Source organism: Schistocerca cancellata, chromosome 4, assembly GCF_023864275.1.
Source record: "Schistocerca cancellata isolate TAMUIC-IGC-003103 chromosome 4, iqSchCanc2.1, whole genome shotgun sequence".
NCBI lineage: Eukaryota > Metazoa > Arthropoda > Insecta > Orthoptera > Acrididae > Schistocerca > Schistocerca cancellata.
Window position 1 is genome coordinate 226441222 of NC_064629.1, and position 19453 is coordinate 226460674.

At 43.1% G+C, this 19453-nt stretch overlaps 1 protein-coding gene across 2 annotated transcripts in view; it reads right to left on the minus strand.

Moving 5' to 3' along the window:
* Positions 1-19453, minus strand: part of LOC126184920 (transcription factor 12) — a 742430-nt gene that overhangs the window by 75308 nt on the left and 647669 nt on the right. For both annotated transcript variants that reach the window (XM_049927589.1, XM_049927588.1), the window contains exon 5: positions 877-964. In XM_049927589.1, coding sequence (XP_049783546.1) covers positions 877-964 — 88 coding nt within the window. The remainder of the gene's footprint in view (positions 1-876; positions 965-19453) is intronic.

Genomic DNA, 19453 nt, shown 5'->3' on the forward strand with positions numbered 1-19453 from the left:
CAAAACAAATCACATATTATGACATGACAGTCACACACCCAGAATACTTACTGAAACTGACAATGGCTACTGAAGCCTGTGTTGATGTAAATTCGTCAGTTCATTTTTGATGACTTCGTCATATTCTTAAGTGGCATTGCAACCCAGACAATTACAGTTGTGATTTCATTCAAGGAACAAATCATTTTAGTGTTGTTTTTTGAAATTTCAAACATTTTACTACGTGGTGCTTCTTGTAATATATCTAATCACAGCAGGCAATGATGATCTGCACATTAGTGCAAGTGCTTTGTTTTGATAAATCTGAATGCTTTTAAACTGGTACTTTTTATTGGCTGGCCTTTTTAGTAGTGCACAAGTTAATTGCCTAACACAACTTGTAGAGACTGTCACAACATGCACAAGATAGCTGCCTAATACAACTTGAACAGACTATCAGACCACACAATCTTCACCAATCTCCTCCCACAGATTTTATTTCTATCCTATCATGTCTCCCTTTCCTCTTACAAGGAATCCCAATGAAGAGATTGTGGAATAGAGCATAAGGAGCACACAGAATCTAAATAAACTGCAATTATCACAAAAATAAAGATATTCCACAACTGTGTTGCATATTACAAAAAAGACTTTTCTGAAATGTTCAAACAAATACCACAGGAGAACTCTATTAATTGATCTTACTTTGTGCTGTATCTCATTTTGATTTTGTCACGCTTTCTGCAGTAATTTTCAAATACAGTACATTGGGTTGATGGAATAATAATTTCTGTCTTAATAGATTTTTAAAGAAATGTAAATCCCTCTTTAAAAAGTTTGGGAGAAAAAACAAAGTAGCATTTTTTTTAAATTCAGTTGATTATATAGCTCACTCACCAAGGTAGTATGGCTCTCCACCATATAGCCCTCCTGCCTTCGGTGAGGTGTATCGTGGGGAGTCATGGCCGAATTCATCCGACCCATACTGTAAGAAAAATGACACATATTAGTGAAAGACTGTATTAAAGAAACACAAGACATCATTGCTTTCAGAGAGTGAATCTGGTGCTAAATGGTACATAAAGATGACAATAACACATTATTGTGATCAATATTATGTTTGTAGAATCTGTACATCCTTAATTGCAAGATTTTTTTATGATTTATGTGATTATTACTTTTGTTCAATTATGATCTTCGGATTTATCAATGTTAAAAAATTGTGTATACACAAAAAATGTATCCAAGCAAATGTTGTGTACTTTATAGCAATTTATTAACACTGGCTGAACTGAAGATTAACGTCATTGCTTGAAACCAGTAATCAAATACACTAATGACCGTTCAAATTGTAACACCTGGAAGAACAGTAAATCACAAAATTTTACTTATTGTACATATACAGTAAAGTAGGAAGATACATGATTAAATCTATTGCTGATTCTGGGGGGCAGGGTGGGAGGGGGGCGGGGGGGGGGGGGGTGTACACAGCGACGAATTTACTACACAGTGCTGCCACCTCTGACATTAACAACAGCTGCTGGCTGGACATCGAGCTGAACTTTTTTCGAATTACAGATACGGGTATCTCATTCTATGCTGCTTCAACTCTATTCCACAGTTAATCAATCTCAGAAGTCAGCCAGTGGTTGTGCGCCGGTCTCTTGAAAATCCATTACCAGATGTTTCAACACTTGAAAGACCTAGAGACTTCGCTAGCCAGGACAACAGTCAAACACCTCTGTATCGAGGCAGGTTAGGACACCGTGTGCAAAGTGTGGTCTCATGTTATCTTGTCAAAATATAATATAACACAGAGATCTCGCAGCTAGGGCATATCTGCTAATCTTAATATGTCAGAAATGTAATGCCTGCTGTCCAAGTTACTGGCTATACTAATCGGAGGTGATCATCTGCCTAATGGCATCATATACTGACACAACAGGTGTCGGACCTATTCGACGATGACGACTGCACTCTGGCAAAATTTTTTCTCGTCAGCACTTTCACACGTAGGAACGTCCATCATGATGCTGTATGTGGACGCAACACGTGGTGCCACTCCTGTGTCTAGTGTTGTTATTTGGTGCCTCTGCTGCTGCATCATGGGAAGTTGCAACAATGGACACCGTGCCGAGAGTCTGCAGTGCTCCATATGTAGCCGCACTGTCAGCGTGGACACTTATTTTGCTGCAAATAAGCTCATTTCCTGACTCAATGTTTGGGATGTGACTGTACAATTCTGCAAGCTAGGCAAACACTGTATCTGCCCATTCGGGCGCTAGTCGTGTGAGTCTGGAATTGAGTACGATTCTCCTGAATCCACTGACTCCATATCTGCACGAGAGTAGTGGGATCCCAAGCAATGTGAGCCACAATACTGCTGAACAATAAAGCACATTCTTGTCTAATTCCGACATGTCTCATTCTTTTAACACGGATAACACAATCATCTCACAAGCAAACAGAATTCAAATGCCATTTCTGAATGAGAAACCAGCTGTGTAATATTTTCTTATATGAAAAATGTAAATTGCGCTACTGCTACCTACATTGTGTGATTATGCGGAAATGCTGATCTCCTCATACTCAAACATACAGTACACTTCGTGCCAACTTGATGGTTGTTTCATGCTGTAGTTTTAATGGTCGATAGTGTAAAATTCGACAGCATAATACTCATCCAGATACTATGTGCAATAAACGTTAAAGCTATACCTAATATCAGCAACAATATTTTTCCTTTTTACGGCTGAACGTCTCACGGTTACAAGGTAACCAGCAACAGAGGACAAGATTATGGTTATCAAACAAAGCATTCTATGGCCTCGTGGAAGAACCTGCTCGAACATTCGCCAAAAGCATTTAAGAGAAACACAAAATACAAGTAAGTTTTTGCCAAGTGTATATGTGAAACTAAGTCTTTCGACATCAACCTCTGTTAACAAAGAGGAAAGAAGCAGTGGCTCAGAGAATATGTAAACGAGAGGCAGAAACACTGTAGCTGAAATGCACATCAACTTTATAGACGAAAATGTTGTTTTTAATCTGAAACAGGCAAAAATGGACAAACATATGTATCCACTTTGCAGGATAACCACAGAAGATGCTTTACAAATAAAAGCGAAACGCGTCTAGCATAGATCTCTTTCTAATTTTAGTGCAGTAAGCGTATGACAGAGAAACCAATAATAACTGATTTGAACAGCTGCTGCGGATGATGGTCATGCAAACAAAAATATAATCAAAAACCAAATTTCGCAAGCGCAATTGTATGTAAATGGAAATCTCTCAAGTCTCAACAAGATAGAACTAAAATTTCGAGATTTTATTATCTGACTGATACATTCCCACCACATTTTAGTTTAGTTCACGTCTTTTACATGACTGCATCCATTCTCCAAAGAGACATGAAACACAAAAAAAGTATTGTTTCTTGCATGAATATGAGTACGAGAAGGCACGCGTCCAAGGAACACAGCAGAGGTACTTAACTGTGAACCCAGTTACTCTTAGAAAAGCTGCTTCAGTAGTAGTGTAGGTCGCATACACATGGAGTACTTTCGCAGAGATACAAGAAAAGAAAACAGATTAACAGTTCGCAGAGAGATATATGAGCGATATTCGTGGTGAGAAGAAGGAGGCACGCCTCTGAATACGACTGTCCTTCGCTACAAGAAAGTCTGAGAGACAGCAATCTAAGCCGAAACAGCAGCATCCGCGTCGCACAACTTTAATGTGTCCGCCCGATATTGGAAAAATCTGCTGAGTGGCCGGAATTTGTTTTATGGTTCTTGTAGGAAGGCAAGAAGACAACTGGATACACAACTGGTGTCAGCCCAGTTCGAGAACACATCTCGGCTACAGGAACTGGGAACAGCCTCAGAGTCATTTATACGAGACCGCTAATCACTATCAACTATCTCATGTTAACGTGACACGAGAAGTCAGTGTTTGGCTTGGTTTTATTTCACACACCATTCGCTAACAAATGTCCAGTTTTTGTTATGGTTATTGGAAAGCCGATACATACGAAGCTATTAAGCCTTACAGGATTGATGTGGTGATGCACGAGAAATGTTGAAACTACCGTTAGTGTCTGTGTGCGGTATTCGTGGTACTTAAGGCAAAAAAAATGTCTGGCATCAAAATCTAACACACTAATGATTGCGAAATGCCCAAGCCCTTCTGCATGCACTTCGCAGAAAATGCGTGCATTCCAAAATCTCTTCGTGAAATTGTACCCTTACAATCTTCTGTTTTGTTAAACGGAAGACTACCCCTTCTACCTTACGCTCTAAAACCGTACATCGATAAACGAATATTTATGTAACTATCTTCTTAATCTTCAATTGTCTATTTTTTTCTGACCCTGTTTATTCCCAGCTTAATACTATACAAAAGTGACATATCAACAATGAAAAATATTTGTGATAATGGTTTTATTTCTGAAGGCATCAACAGCTCCTTCCTCAAAGGAACGCTTTCTATTCAATCAGAGTTAGACACAGTGGTCACGTAGCAACATTTACTCACGTCGTCGCATTTTCTACCATCATGAAACTGAACTAAATCAAAATCTGGAATTAGTTAGTCAATTTTGCTTAGACGAGGCGTTGATAACAATGGAATTGTGATTTTGTTACGCTATACTTAAAGTTGGTGAAGGTTTGTTTCTTTCTGATGTTATACTCTGGGCAATTAAGAAACGGGCAGCTACATTAAACGTGGCTGTAGTTTTCTCGAAGATGATCTGCGTGACAAAACTGCTTTCACAGACTGAAACATCGACAAAATTCACAATATTACATTAGAGGATCGGTAATTAGTGTTTAATGAAATAGTTGACGCCATAGGCACTTCGTAAGAAAGATAATAGTAGATTTTACATGAGTAGTTAACTACGAGCTAGCTCTGAACAACATGGGTGGTCCATTTGTTGAATGACACAAACGAATTTCCCGGGACTGTTTAGGCAATTTCTAAGCTAATCAAAGAGATTTTTCAGCACCGATTAATTGCAGTGTATAAGATACAGATACACCGCATCACTTCATGCCAGAAACTGAAGAACAGTTTTTCAAAAAGCGGTAATTTCATCAAGTGGAAAGTTTTGGTCAGTGTTTTCTGAGATGCAGAAAAAAAAGAATAATTCTTATTTGCTAACTTGTGGAAGGCTAAACAACTACTGACGAATACTAGACAAGCCTTCTAGACCAAATGGATGACAAAATTTGTAAGAACAAGCTAGGAAGGCACACGAAAAAAATAATTTTTCTAAGAGAATGCAGCTGCACACAAAGGTGCTTTGCTATGGGAAAAATTCACCGGTTTTGGTACACCCTAAATTTCACTTATTAGTACATATAAAGAAATTTGTGCCTGGAAAAGTAATCCAGTTCACTGAAGAGGTTGATTGATATTTTGCGTAATAACCAAAACCGCACTTCAGACAAGAGTTCTAGTCATTGGAAAGTCGCGTGGACCCAAATTAGTGCTACGTCGAAAATTTAGTTTAAAAAAAAGGAAAACACGATACCAAGTACCGCAGCACACTTGCAGACTTAGGAGAGAGTAAAAGAAAGTGATGGCATATGATACTTTCTACTGAATCCTAAACACACATCAAAAAAAGTTTTGCATCACCTCGGTTCCGAGAGTTCCGGAAGCTGTAGAGAAAATTGGAATAGAGATCAACATAAACATAATTTCCGCCTTTTTTATTGCTCATGAAAACCACACATTGCATGTTGTACTACCATACAGCGAAACCTTCAGAGATGGTGGTCCAGATTGCTGTACACACCGGTACCTCTAATACCCAAAAAGTACGTCCTCTTGCATTGATGCATGCCTGTATTCGTCGTGGCATACTATCCACAAGTTCATCAAGGCACTGTTGGTCCAGATTGTCCCACTCCTCAACGGCGATTCGGACTAGACCCCTTAGAGTGGTTGGTGCGTCACGTCGTCCATAATCAGCCCTTTTCAAACTATCCCAGGCATATTTGATAGCGTTCATGTCTGGAGAACATGCTGGCCACTCTACTCGAGCGATGTCGTTATCCTGAAGGAAGTCATTCAGAAAATGTGCACGATGGGGGGCGCGAATTGTCCTCCATGAAGACGAATGCCTCGCCAATATGCTGTCGATACGGTTCCACTATCGGAGGATGGCATTCACATACCGCACAGCTGTTACGGCACCTTCCATGACCACCAGAGGCGTACGTCGGCCCCACATAATGCCACCGGAATAGGCAGCGAACCTCCACCTTGCTGCAGTCGCTGGACAGTGTGCCTACGGCGTTCAGCATGACCGGGTTGCTTCCAAACACGTCTCCGACGATTGTCTGGTTGAAGGCATATACGACACCCATCGGTGAAGAGAACGTGATGCCAATCCTGAGCGGTCCATTCGGCATGTTGTTGGGCCCATTTGTACCGCGCTGCATAGTGTCGTGGTTGCAAAGATGGATCTCGCCATGGACGTCGGGAGTGAAGTTGCGCATCATGCAGCCTATTGCGCACAGTTTGAGCCGTAACACGACGTACTAAGGCTGCAAGAAAATTATTAAAAGTATTCAACATGGTGGTGGTGTTGCTGTCAGGGTTCCTCCGAGCCATAATCCGTAAGTAGTGGTCATTCACAGCAGAAGTAGCAATTGAGCGGCATGAGCGAGGCATGTCATCGACGGTTCCTGTCTCTCAGTATCTCGTCCATGTCCGAACAACATCGCTTTGGACACTTCCCTTGTTGAGAGTCCTTACTGGCACAAAGTAACAATGCGGACGTGATCGAACCGCGGTATCGACCGTCTAGGCATGGCTGAACTACAGACAACACGAGCCGTGTACCCTCCTTCCTGGTGGAATGACTGGAACTGATCGGCTGTCGGACCCCATCCGTCTAACAGGCGCTGCTCATGCATGGCTGTTTACCTCTTTAGGCGGGTTTAGTGACATCTCTGAACAGTCAAAGTACTGCGTCTGTGGTACAAAATATCCACAGTCAACGTCTGTACAAAATATCCACAGTCAACGTCTATCTTCAGGAGTTCTGGGAACCGGGGTGATGCAAAACTTTTTTTAATGTGTGTATATTTCTTCCCTCCTAGCCCCTGACACAGCGCACGACTGATGAACAGTTCTATACCGCTAGCGATAGTTCATCTAGTGCAGTTGTTCCCGAACTTTTCCTCTGAAGGAACACTCTGAGAATCCTGCTACTTTGGTGGAACATCTTATTTTGAAGGTTAATAAAATTTTAAAAAATGAGAAAAACTTGTTTTTTTTTTCAGGAGACTGTTTTAATTTTAAATCATAAATCAATAACACAGAAATCACAATAAAATTTTAAAAAAGAAGAAAAAAAGAACGCCATCGTTGTTAATGAGTTTTTCGCGGAACACTTTTTCGCTTCCCGCTGAACACCACTGTTCCGCTGAACACGGTTTGAGAAACCCTAATCTAGTGTAAAGTTATCTTCGCTATTTCTAACGATGTTCCAAGTCTCTTCTTCAAAGTATTTTTTTGTGTTATAGCTATATTTTCGCGCGATAGTCGTGATCTTTCCTTGACGATCGTCGTTATTCTTCGGCAACCTTCGTGGTTGATATTTTCCAACATTCACGAGCCAGTTTTCTATGAGTCAGAGAAACCAGTTCAATCCACGCTGCCCTTCAAAAATGGTTCAAATGGCTCTGAGCACTATGGGACTTAACATCTATGGTCATCAGTCCCCTAGAACTTAGAACTACTTAAACCTAACTAACCTAAGGACAGCACACAACACCCAGCCATCACGAGGCAGAGAAAATCCCTGACCCCGCCGGGAATCGAACCCGGTTGCTTCGTCGGTAAAGAGGACTGATGACAGAAACTCCATAATTGTGTTGGTCTGGTGCAAAAACCGTCGACAAAATCCTTCCCGAAGAGGGAAATCCGCTGCTGATAAGCCCTGAACTCGTTGAGGTGATAGGATAATAGCGGTTGTCATGCAGGACACGTATAATCGTACTTTGGCTTACACATTGTTGGCGGGCCACTAGCTTGGGGCTTCCACTTGGGTTCGTATCAATATCTTGTAGAACCCGGTCCTTCAAACCCGGTGTACGCACTTTCCGCCGACTCCCACCACGTTCGTTTGTCTGAAAGAACCCATGATCACACAGAGGCCGAGAAAGTGCTTTAAATGTTGTGTAATTTGATTGGTGTCCGTGAGGTTCAGATGGTTCAAATGGCTCTGAGCACTATGGGACTTAACATCTGAGGTCATCAGTCCCCTAGAACTTAGAATTACTTAAACCGAACTAACCTAAGGACATCACACACATCCATGCCCAAGGCAGGATTCGAACCTGCGACCGTAGCGGTCGCGCGGTTCCAGACTGTAGCGCCTAGAACCGCTGGGCCCCTCCGGCCGGCAGATATCCTCAATCCAGCCATAAATGTAGTTAGATATTCCATACACAAAGCGTCGCGCGTCTGTGAATTTGATGCTATTACATAGTCAATAATCACTGAACCTGTATGGTTTGGCCGTGACAGTTGATTTTTCTATTTCGTATCTCTGACTTCTCATTGTCATACACATCAGATAATATACAGAGTGGTTATAATTAAACTTTCGCTACTTAAGACAGTGTAGACGGAAAACTATTTACTGTACGGGAAGCTACCTTTATATGTATGATATCCAGACTGTGAACTGCAATGTTAGTAGCGTTAGTGCCACGACTTGCCGTTATGCACCGACTGTGGTTCGGCGACACGCAGCGTCAACGGCTCCCATCACGGTGATCTGCTTAGCCAAAATGTGGTCCTTTCTCTACGGGAGACAGGTGCTTTTGACTCAACCGTTTCCAGGCACGATGAAGCTCCACTTCATATTGCTCGTGAAGTCAGTCGGTTACTCCGTAAAACATTTGGTGAAAACCGAATCACTGGCCGATCGTTCGAAACTGCGAGGTCACCCATATCACCAGATTCGAACCTGTGTGATTCCTGGCTGTGGGGCTTCCTTAAGGACAGGGTTTATCAATGTGACACTAACAAACGTGGAGGTTGAAGATGAGCAAAGCGAGGGAGGCAGCAAAATCCAACCTGAGATGTTTCTGGCAGCAGTAGAGCAATCTCTAATGCGCTCCCAGGCTGTCGTCACAATGGGCAACGTTTGTAACCTGGAACGTAAACATGGTACGCATTCAGCAAATGTTCCCCTCTCATGTGCAAATTAAAATGTGTTTCTTTCAGTTCTTACAAATGTTTCCATAAATCTTCACTGTCCTACGATGGCTCGTTTTTCACGGGGGCTCTCTCAAGTACCGGAAGTTTAATTATAATCACCCTGCACTATGACAGAGGAAACATTGTTTCCACTATTCACGGAGAGATGGCGTGCCGCGCGGTTTGAGGCGCCATATCACGGACTGCGCGGCCTCTCCCGCCGGAGGTTCGAGTCCTCCCTCAGGCATGGGTATGTATTGTTCTTGGCATAAGTTAGTTTCAGTAGTGTGTAAGTCTAGGGACCGATGACCTCAGCAGTTTGGTCCCTTAGGAATTTACACACACACACACACACACACACACACACACACACACACACACACGGATGGCGCACACGACTTCGCTCCCGTATGTTAACGAACGACTATGGCGATAAGAAGCGCATCCAGCCACCAAGTTAAAATAAAAATAAGTTTGCCAATGATGAGAACAGCAGATTCCGTACGCCGGGATAAATGCTTGGAAAGAGACAGTTATTCATTATCTAAATACCTCCGAGATGGTCAACGCACAAGTTGGTTGAGAGAAAAGGGATGCTAGTCTAAAAATTCGAATCATTTCGTAATGGTCACTTCCCAGCAAACTTTGCATTTCAGTCTTGGCGCACAACGCCGCTGGTTGCGTTAATGTAAACCTACAAATCATACAGTGTTTTCTGCAAACACAGGTCAAGCTTAAAGAAAAGTGAAGTACAACGACTGTTCCATTCAGTTATTAGAGGAAGACAACGTTACATCCACGAATGAATGAATACGAGGAGGGAGATGCATCGGAGTAAAACAATGGATACAATGATCGGCGTGCTACACGCACGAGCATTTCTCAAGACGGCACACTCAGAATTAACACGATTGTGCAGAACTCCGGGCGATTAGACATAAAAATTAGAGCGTTCTTGCAAACTTCGATTGCATGATACGATAACGATTTATTCTCAAACAAAAGCCTCCCATGACAGGACCTCGTTGTCTTTAAAGGCGACTTTAACTAATACATTTCTTGACATTGGTAGGCGTAGCGTTTGAAACTTTAGTAGGGTATACCAAAACTTTTAAATGGAAAGGAGTCGGGACTTGACTTCTTTGAACTGTTTCTAAAAACATCTAATGTCGACAAGGTGAAAATAACTATTTCTCTTGATACCATGTGACAAAAATACTACATAAAACGAAAGGAAAAGTATATGAGAGTAGAGGTTACTACAATAATAATACTAAACATAAAATTATAGAGCTAGAACTTTATGGCCATGCACATTACAAACTAGGACCGCCTTCGATACGTAAAAAGTTGCTGTTACTCTAAGGTATGAAATCTAAATGGCCTTGGATTGTGGCTGGAGGTAATGACACGCATTCCTGAGTGCAGCATTTGAGGACGTGGCTAGCGCTCGCGGACATCCCAGATACAGTCGATATGGTAAGACGAGCCACCCTGGCACGAACAGCGACGTGCTGAACGAGAAGTGTGTCTCATCCGTCCAGGCAACTCGTTTCCACTGTTCCACAGTCTGTCCATCTTCACTGTAACCGTAACTAACGATGACGCATGATCAAGAACGGCGCGTATATGCGTCTCCGGAAGCGTAGCAACATTTCAGCTACTTGTAATTAATTTTATTCCAAAATCGTTGGAGGGTAAGGAGAAAATTTCTCAGTCCATGCAGATTTTCAGGTGAAAATGCACTTATTTTTCGACAAAGTTCCCTTTAGTTTGAATCCACTTTGTCCAGCGTTTTTCCAGTGAGCGAAAAGGAACTAGTAGTGCTGGAAAGTACCCTCAGCCATGAACCGTATGGTTGATTTCACAAATATGCATGTAGATGTAGATATTGAAAATCAGGAGGTGCCGAATCTGGTGAATAGGATGGTGGTTCCAACGGTTCGTACTTAAAATCCTTTTACTTAAAGTCCTCTTGAGTACTGCACGAGTGTTTGGGATCCCCGCCAGGTCGGATTAATGAAGACATCGAAGCAATTAAGAGGCGCGCTGCTACATTTGTTACCGGTAGGTTGGATCAATATGTTTCGTGAACCCAAATGGGAATACCTGTAGAGAAACGACGTTCTTTTCACAAAACACTGTTGAGGAAATTAAGAGAACCGGAATTTGCAGCTGACTGCAGTATGATTCTACTGCTCGCAACGTACGTCATAAGGACCCACGATGGCAAAATAAGAGATATTAGGGCTTGTACGAAGGTGTATGGACAGTTATTTTTCCCTCGCTCCATTTCCGTGTGGAACAGAAAAGGGAAGGACTAGTAGTTATTCATTTATTCGAGTCACAATCAAATATGCTAAATGGTAATTACCATTAAAAACAAAAGACAGAAAAAATTATTAAGCTACATTGCCGTTTCCCAAAATTTTGCAACATCAATAGCGCTCGGAATCGCAATCAGATGATGATCTGCGCAAGATGCAGGGCATAGTTGCCAGACCAGTAGGTGTGCGGTTCTCTGCAGTCACAGTTGGTGGAATCAACAGGGAAGTGCCATTTCTGGAGGTTACTCGTGTCTTCCAACTCCAGATCGAGGGCGGTTGGGTGACCTACACACGATCCATTTCTGTTCACGTCCGAATGGGACGGCTTCCGAAAGGGGTGGCCAGGTCGAGTTATTCTCAAGTTGAGAAATCCACAGTTATTTCCTTGCTGTAGCTTCTTCTGGTTTCCTGCAGATACAGTTCTGCCGCTGTAAGGATAATACGTGAGGGGCGGCAACTGGAAACTTACTCCAGTGTTTAAGTACGAGTCTTATGTGCAAAACGACTAAACTGACACAGATTCAATGTGAAATTCTGGTGTTTTCATCAGAGGGGTGAGTGATTTTCCCAATGTTGAAGACTTCCACATAGCAGTTCTCGAATGGCTCCGTGAACATGGAGAGGGCTTCTATTGTCGAGGAACTGAACGATTGGTAGAACGTTCAGACATTTGTTTACGGAGACTTGGCGACTATGTTGAAAAATTATGCTTTGTTTCGGTATCATTTAAGTGTAGTGCAACATTCGATAAAACTTCCTTGGCCTGCCATAATAAAGTGTAACTTTCTTTTGAAGTCCCCTCGTAGTCCTGAAATGATGGAAACTTTTCTAGCGTTTTCGTTTTAGTATCCGCTTCTCGTCAGTATTCAACAAACGTGTAAACATCTTGCACAAAAATTTTCTCATAGTTAATTCCTCATGTGAAACAGTCCGGTACCATTTCCTTCGATACGCCTGTGGCGTCAATTATTTCATTCGCCTCCAATATCCAACAGTTCAACATCTGTTTTGTAGTTAGTGTTGTGCGCCCCAAGTACTCCACGCGAAGCGTTTATCATCGATCCGACGATAGTGATGTGGTCATAAAGTTATTGCAGATCGCTAAATACGACACCGTTCTTGGTACGAAATAAACCTAATTAATACACGGTGTCAAAAACCTTCAGAGTCTACGTTATTCTCGATGGTACAGGATCCTTCAAGAAAAAGAACCAGTGAGTGCATCACCATATAGTCCATTAATAGAACTGAACTCTCGATTCACAACCATCAGCCCATCATTGCTCGCACATGTTGTTTATGATAGAGCTGTAACTGATGCTCAACCACCACTCTCCACGCTGTATTCTTCCAAGTGCATATTCCACGTGCAGGCTAATGGGTGTGTATCGAAGAATCTTCTCTCAAATTTTAAAGCTCTAACCATTCTTTGTAGGGAAACTTGGCCAACTTCCTGTGGTTTGAGCGACCTAGTTAGTCGTAATTTTCTATCCATGGCGATAACCTTAAACCATTTAGTTCGATGCCTGTTGCGAAACATTTCTCATTACACTATCTGATGAAAAGCCACTGGACACCTATTAAATGGGCTGTGCCCGCCCTTCGCCTTTATGAAGGTTTGAACTCTACAGAAGGCACTTTCACGAGATGTCTGAATGCTTGTGGCCAAATGGCAGCCCATTCTTCCTCAATAGCCGAAACCACAGAAGGTAATTACTTTGAACGGTGGGGTTTGGAGCGAAGTCGACGTTACAACTCATTCCAAAGGCGTTCGATTGGCTTTAGGTCAGGATTATGGACAGACTAGCGATTCACGAATGTTACTGTTCACAAACCATTGCCTCACATATGCTGCTTTCTTACAGGGTGTTCTGTCATGCTGATACAAACAACCACAGTATCGGAACATTTCCTCTACTGTACTCAGTACACAATGCTGTAAAATGTCTTCATATCCTTCCGCAGCATCTAGTGTTTTCTTAACCGCAATAAGGGGAAAACACCATATCTACGAAAAACACCGCAATACCGTAACATCAGCTTTTCCGCACTTCACTGTTGCCACAACACACGATGTCTGGTAACCAGTCCTTCGGATTACCACACGGCATTGCATGATTCATCACTCCAAATCATCAGATTCCATTCATCCACGGTCCAGAGGCGTCGATCTTTACGCCGCCTCAAGCGTCGCCAATCACTGATTACTGAAACGTGTGGCTTAACAAGGTGCTGCTCGACCACTGTATCCCATTCTTTTTAACTCCCTACACACAGTCATTGTACTAGCTAGACTGCTGGCAGCAGTTTGGAACAAAAAAGTGATTCTTTCCGCTGATTTTGTGCGATTTTTTACAAGCACCTTCCTCAATGCTTACCGGTCCATGTCCATCAGTACACGGGATCTGCCTGTTCTAAATTTACCTGTGGTTCTTCCTTCACGTTTCCATTTCACAGGCATCTCACCAAGACTTAGACAACTTTACAAGTCACGAGATACCTCCTAATATCCTCTCAGACCTGCTTTGCCCGGCGTAGTGCACCGACTCGATGTGGTATGGACTCAACAAATCTTTGGAAGTCCCCTGCAGAAATACTGAACCACGCTGCCTCTACAGCCGCCCGTAACTGCGAATGTGTTGCCAGTGCAGGAGTTTTTGCACGAACTGACCTCCCGATTGTGTCCCATAAATGTTGGGTGGGATTCGCGTCAAGCAATCTGGGTGGCCAAGTCATTCGCTCGAATTGTCCAGAATGTTCTGATATGGCACATTGCCATCCATAAAAATTCTATCGTTGTTTGGGAACGTGAAATCTATGAATGGCGGCAAATGCTCTCCAGGTAGATAAACATAACCATTTCCAGTCAATGAGCGGTTCTGTTGGAGCAGAGGACCCAGTCCATTGCATGTAAACACAATATATTATGGAGCTAACACCAGCTAGCACAGTGCCTTGTTGACAACTTTGGTCCATGGCTTCGTGGGGTCTCATCACTCTCGAACCATACCATCCGCTTTTCCCAACTGAAATCGGGCTTATCTAACCAGGTCAAGATTTTCTAGTCGCCTAGGGTCGAACCGATATGGTCACGAGTCCAGAAGAGGAGCTGCAGGCAATGTCGTGTTGTTAGCAACGGCACTCGCGTCTGCTGCCACAGCGCATTCCGCGTTCAAAGTCTGTAAATTCCCGTCGTGCGGCCATAATAACGTCGGGAAACTTTGCACATGACACACCTGAGTACAAATGACAGTTCGCCAACGCACTGCCGTTTTATACGTTGTGTACGATAACTGTCTCATGGCTTTTGTCACCTCAGTGTATATCTATATCGTCCGTCCAAGAAGTACCGAATGTAATTTTATTCTTGGCGTATAAGCAACGTCACCGCAGTAACTATTGTGACAACTTGAACTAACATGCCGGCCGGAGTGGACGAGAGGTTCTAGGCGCTACAGTCTGGAACCGCGCGACCGCTACGGTCGCAGGTTCGAATCCTGCCTCGGGCATGGATGTGTGTGATGTCCTTAGGTTAGTTAGGTTTAAGTAGTTCTAAGTTCTAGGGGACTGATGACATCAGCAGTTGAGTCCCATAGTGCTCAGAGCCATTTGAATCATTTTTGAACTAACGTACTATAAATAACCAACGTGCATTCGAGCACTCAGTGTAAAGTAGTTGACGTGCGGCCGTAGTGTGTCAATGTCGTTGTGTCGCAAATCGCAGTGGAGCAACATCTATTAAATCAACTGCTCAAGACATTCTCAAGACTGTTTTAAGGAGAGGAAAGTGTGTGCGATGTCTCCCGGACAAATACAACGAAGCGTGGTCGCCTGATGGAACTTGATTTAAATGAAAAACGAGCATAAGTCTTTTCCGGAAAATATCATCACAGGTGACGGGAATTGGAGTTATCAATACGAACCTACCACAAAACGACAAACTGCAGAAATTCACATGACGTCATAATCAACATTCAAGCCAATGTGACACACGAGTGGAATAATATCCCTAAAGAAGAACTTTTCCTACAGCTTCACCTACGGTGAGTAACGTTAATCTTTGGACACTATGAGATTTTTACTTTTTAGCAGCAAAACTTTACTTTGAACAAAGCAAACAAAACCATAAACAAGTTATATGCCTTGTAAATAACAGCTTAAACTTTATTAATATGGCTCCAAGCACTATGAGACTGAACATCTGAGGTCATCGGTCCCCTAGAACTTAGAACTACTTACACCTAACTAACCTAAGGACATCACACACATCCATGCCAGACTGAAGCGCCTAGAGCTCGGCCACATCGGCCGGCGGAGGGTACGTCATACTACTGCAAAGTCATTCCCTTTTCTCTTTCACTAGCAAATGGGGCCAGGAAAAAACCGACTGTCTACATGCTTCATTATGAGCCCTAATTTCTTGTCTTCGCGAAAAGAATGTTGGTTGCAGTATGGTCATTCTGCAGTTAGTCGTACATATTAGTTCTGTAAACTTTTCCAGGATTATTTCGCGAAACGAACTTCTATTTCCTTTCAGGGACTCCCATTTGAGTTCGCGAAACATTTACGTAATGCTTCCTTTAATTCGAAGAGGTGGGAATCTTATACGGTCGAGCTGTACTCAAAGAATGTGCCGTACAAGTGTTCTATACGCGGACTCTTTTATAGATGAGCTACGATTTCCTAGAATTGTCCAATAAATCGAAGTTGACCATTCGCCTTCCCTACAACCGTTTCATATCGCTTTGCAAAGTTATGCCTACATACTTAATCGACGTGACTGTGTAAAGCAGTATGCTACTAATACTATATTCGAACATTACAGGTCCCCCCCCCCCCCCCCCTGTTCAGAAGTTAGAACTTGCTCACATCACAGTTGGCCGATGTTTGCCAACTGCGAACCACGATTAGAGATATATAAAGCGTTATTAATTCGTTCCTCGGCCCCACGCGTTTATTTCACCTGATGATAATGGACTGGTGGTTTGATATTTCAAGCTGTAGTAAAAGCAGACGAGCCAAACGACAACGCATACCAGTTTCCGAAGTTGTTTGTTATATATTCCGATTCATAGCTTATCAAGACGCTTAATCGTTGTGGAATGGCAGCGCTTGACCCGAAGGCAACCGGTTCAATCCTGATGGCGGAAGGAATTTTAATCACTAGTACTTGGCCAGCAAAGGGAAGAAAGCAGAACTGACGGCGATCAGTTCCATAACATCAGACTGTGTGCAAATGGTTAGTATCAATAAAAATGAGCCTCGGTTTGAAATCCATCGCGGATCAGCACTGTACTAATTAAGGTTCTAGTCACGTAATCCACAACTTCTGCGGAGATTAATCACTTACGTTCGCTGAAATGCGGTTCGTTTTCTAGGTATTATTAGAAGCAAACAGCGATTCACGTAAATGGGACAGAGCTCGTAGTTTCGTAAGTCACCTGATTTGGGCGAGTGAGAAGCTATGCATCACGGAAGATTTAGTAATGATGTTCCTTTACGAAGACGAAAATACGTAGCCACTGCAGAACACAGATTTATACAGAACTCCACACACTCACAACAGAAAGGTGTAAAATGGTTTCGTGATTTATTTCCTTGTTGCAACAAAAGAAACCAGCGGAAAAAATGCTCCTATCGGATCACAAAAAAAGCGAACATCCTCCTCTGTATTAAAAGGCTCTTGACTGAAAAGTGGGGCAAAAGCTGTCTCATTCCACCTTCGTCAGCACCTTTAAAAATTTTCGCAGAAGTATTGGCATGCGAACATATTTGCGCTCTTTTTAACATGCAACTCACCTCTCACTCCCACAAACTGCCCTAACTGAACTCGCTCACACCCACTAGGCCATCGTTGTAAGTCTCCCAAGCCCATCCGCTCCCCATTTTCCATTCTACTCACTCATTCAACACAACTCATTGTCATTATCTCTTTGTGGCTCTCCAACTGTCACTGTCTCCTGTCTCACAGCCACAGTCGCCTTCGTTCTTTCGTACTACAGAACTGCCCATTACAATTGCTACACCAAGAAGAAATGCACATGATAAACGGGTATTCATTGGACAAATATACTAGAACTGAAATGTGATTACATTTTCACGCAATTTGGGTGCATAGATCCGGAGAAATCAGTACCCAGAACAACCACCTCTGGCCGTAATAACGGCCTTGATACGCCTGGGCACTGAGTCAAACAGAGCAGGTACAGCTGCCCATGCAGCTTCAACACGATACCACAGTTCATCAAGAGTAGTGACTGGCGTATTGTGACGAGCCAGTTGTTTGGCCACCATTGACCAGACGTTTTCAATTGGTGAGAGATTTGGAGAATGTGCTGGCCAGGGCAGCAGTCGAACATTTTCTGTATCCAGAAAGGCCCGTACAGGACCTGCAACGTGCGGTCGTGTATTATCCTGCTAAAATGTAGGGTTTCACAGGGATCGAATGAAGGGTAGAGCCACGGGTCGTAACAAATCTGAAATGTAACGTCACAGTTCAAAGTGCCCCGTCAATGCGAACAAGAGGCGACCGAGACGTGTAACCAATGGCACCCCATACCATCACGCCGGGTGATACGCCAGTATGGCGATGACGAATACACGCTTCCTATGTGCGTTTACCGCGACGTCGCCAAACACGGATGCGACCATCATGATGCTGTAAACAGAACCTGGATTCATCCGAAAAAAATGACGTTTTGCCATTCGTGCACTCAGGTTCGTCCTTGAGTACACCATCGCAGGCGCTCCTGTCTGTGATGCAGCGTCAAGAGTAACCGCAGCCATGGTCTCCGAGCTGATATTCCATGATGCTGCAAACGTCGTCGAACTGCTCGTGCAGATGGTTGTTGTCCTGCAAACGTCCCCATCTACTGACTCAGGGATCGAAACGTGGCTGCATGATCCGTTACAGCCATGCGGATAAGATGCCTGTCATACGAGGCCGTTGGGATCCAGCACGGCGTTCCGTATTACCCTCCTGAACCCGCCGATTCCATATTCTGCTAACAGTCATTGGATCTCGACCAACGCGAGCAGCAATGTCGCAATACGATAAACCGCAATCACGATAGACTACAATACGACCTCTATCAAAGTCGGAAACGTGATGGTAAGCATTTCTCCTCCTTCCACGAGGCATCACAACAACGTTTCACAAGGCAACGCCGGTCAACTGCTGTTTGTGTATGAGAAATCGGTTGGAAACTTTCCTCCTGTCACCACGTTGTAGATGTCGCCAACGGCGCCAACCTTGTGTGGATGCTCTGAAAAGCTAAATCATTTGCATATCACAGTATCTTCTTCCTTTCGGTTGAATTTCGCGTCTGTAGCACGTCATCTTCGTGGTGTAGCAATTTTAATGGCCAGTTGTCTCCTCTCACTGTCACAGTCTCCTTTTTGTTCTGTCTTACTGCTACTATCTCATTCGTTCGTTTCCACCGCTGCTGTCTCTTCTCACAGTTACTACACACATCAAAAAAGAAGTTTTGGATCACCTCGGTTCCGAGAGTTCCGGAATGCGTTCACAAAATTGGAACAGAGATCAACATAAACATCATTTCCGCCCTTTGTTTTCTCTACGGTTTTCGATTACATCAGGAGGAGAATCTGGTGGTCGATACAAGGACCCTATTATAATTTTATGCCTACCCTTGATTCAGATTCCTGTCCACAAAATCTCACATACATCTTCAATTTCTATCTCCGTGGATTTGGGCTTCTTGTATACTGCGATAAATACAATACCCCCATTTCCCGTTTCCTTGTCATTTCAGTATACGCTTAAAAGTTCCCCAAAGCTCTCACTACTGTCAACATCAGATTTTAACCAGCTCTCTGTGCCTAAGATACAATCTGTAGTTGGTTGCACATTGTTCCCTCTATGGCTGCCAGAACAGCCTCTTCAACACGTTGAATGA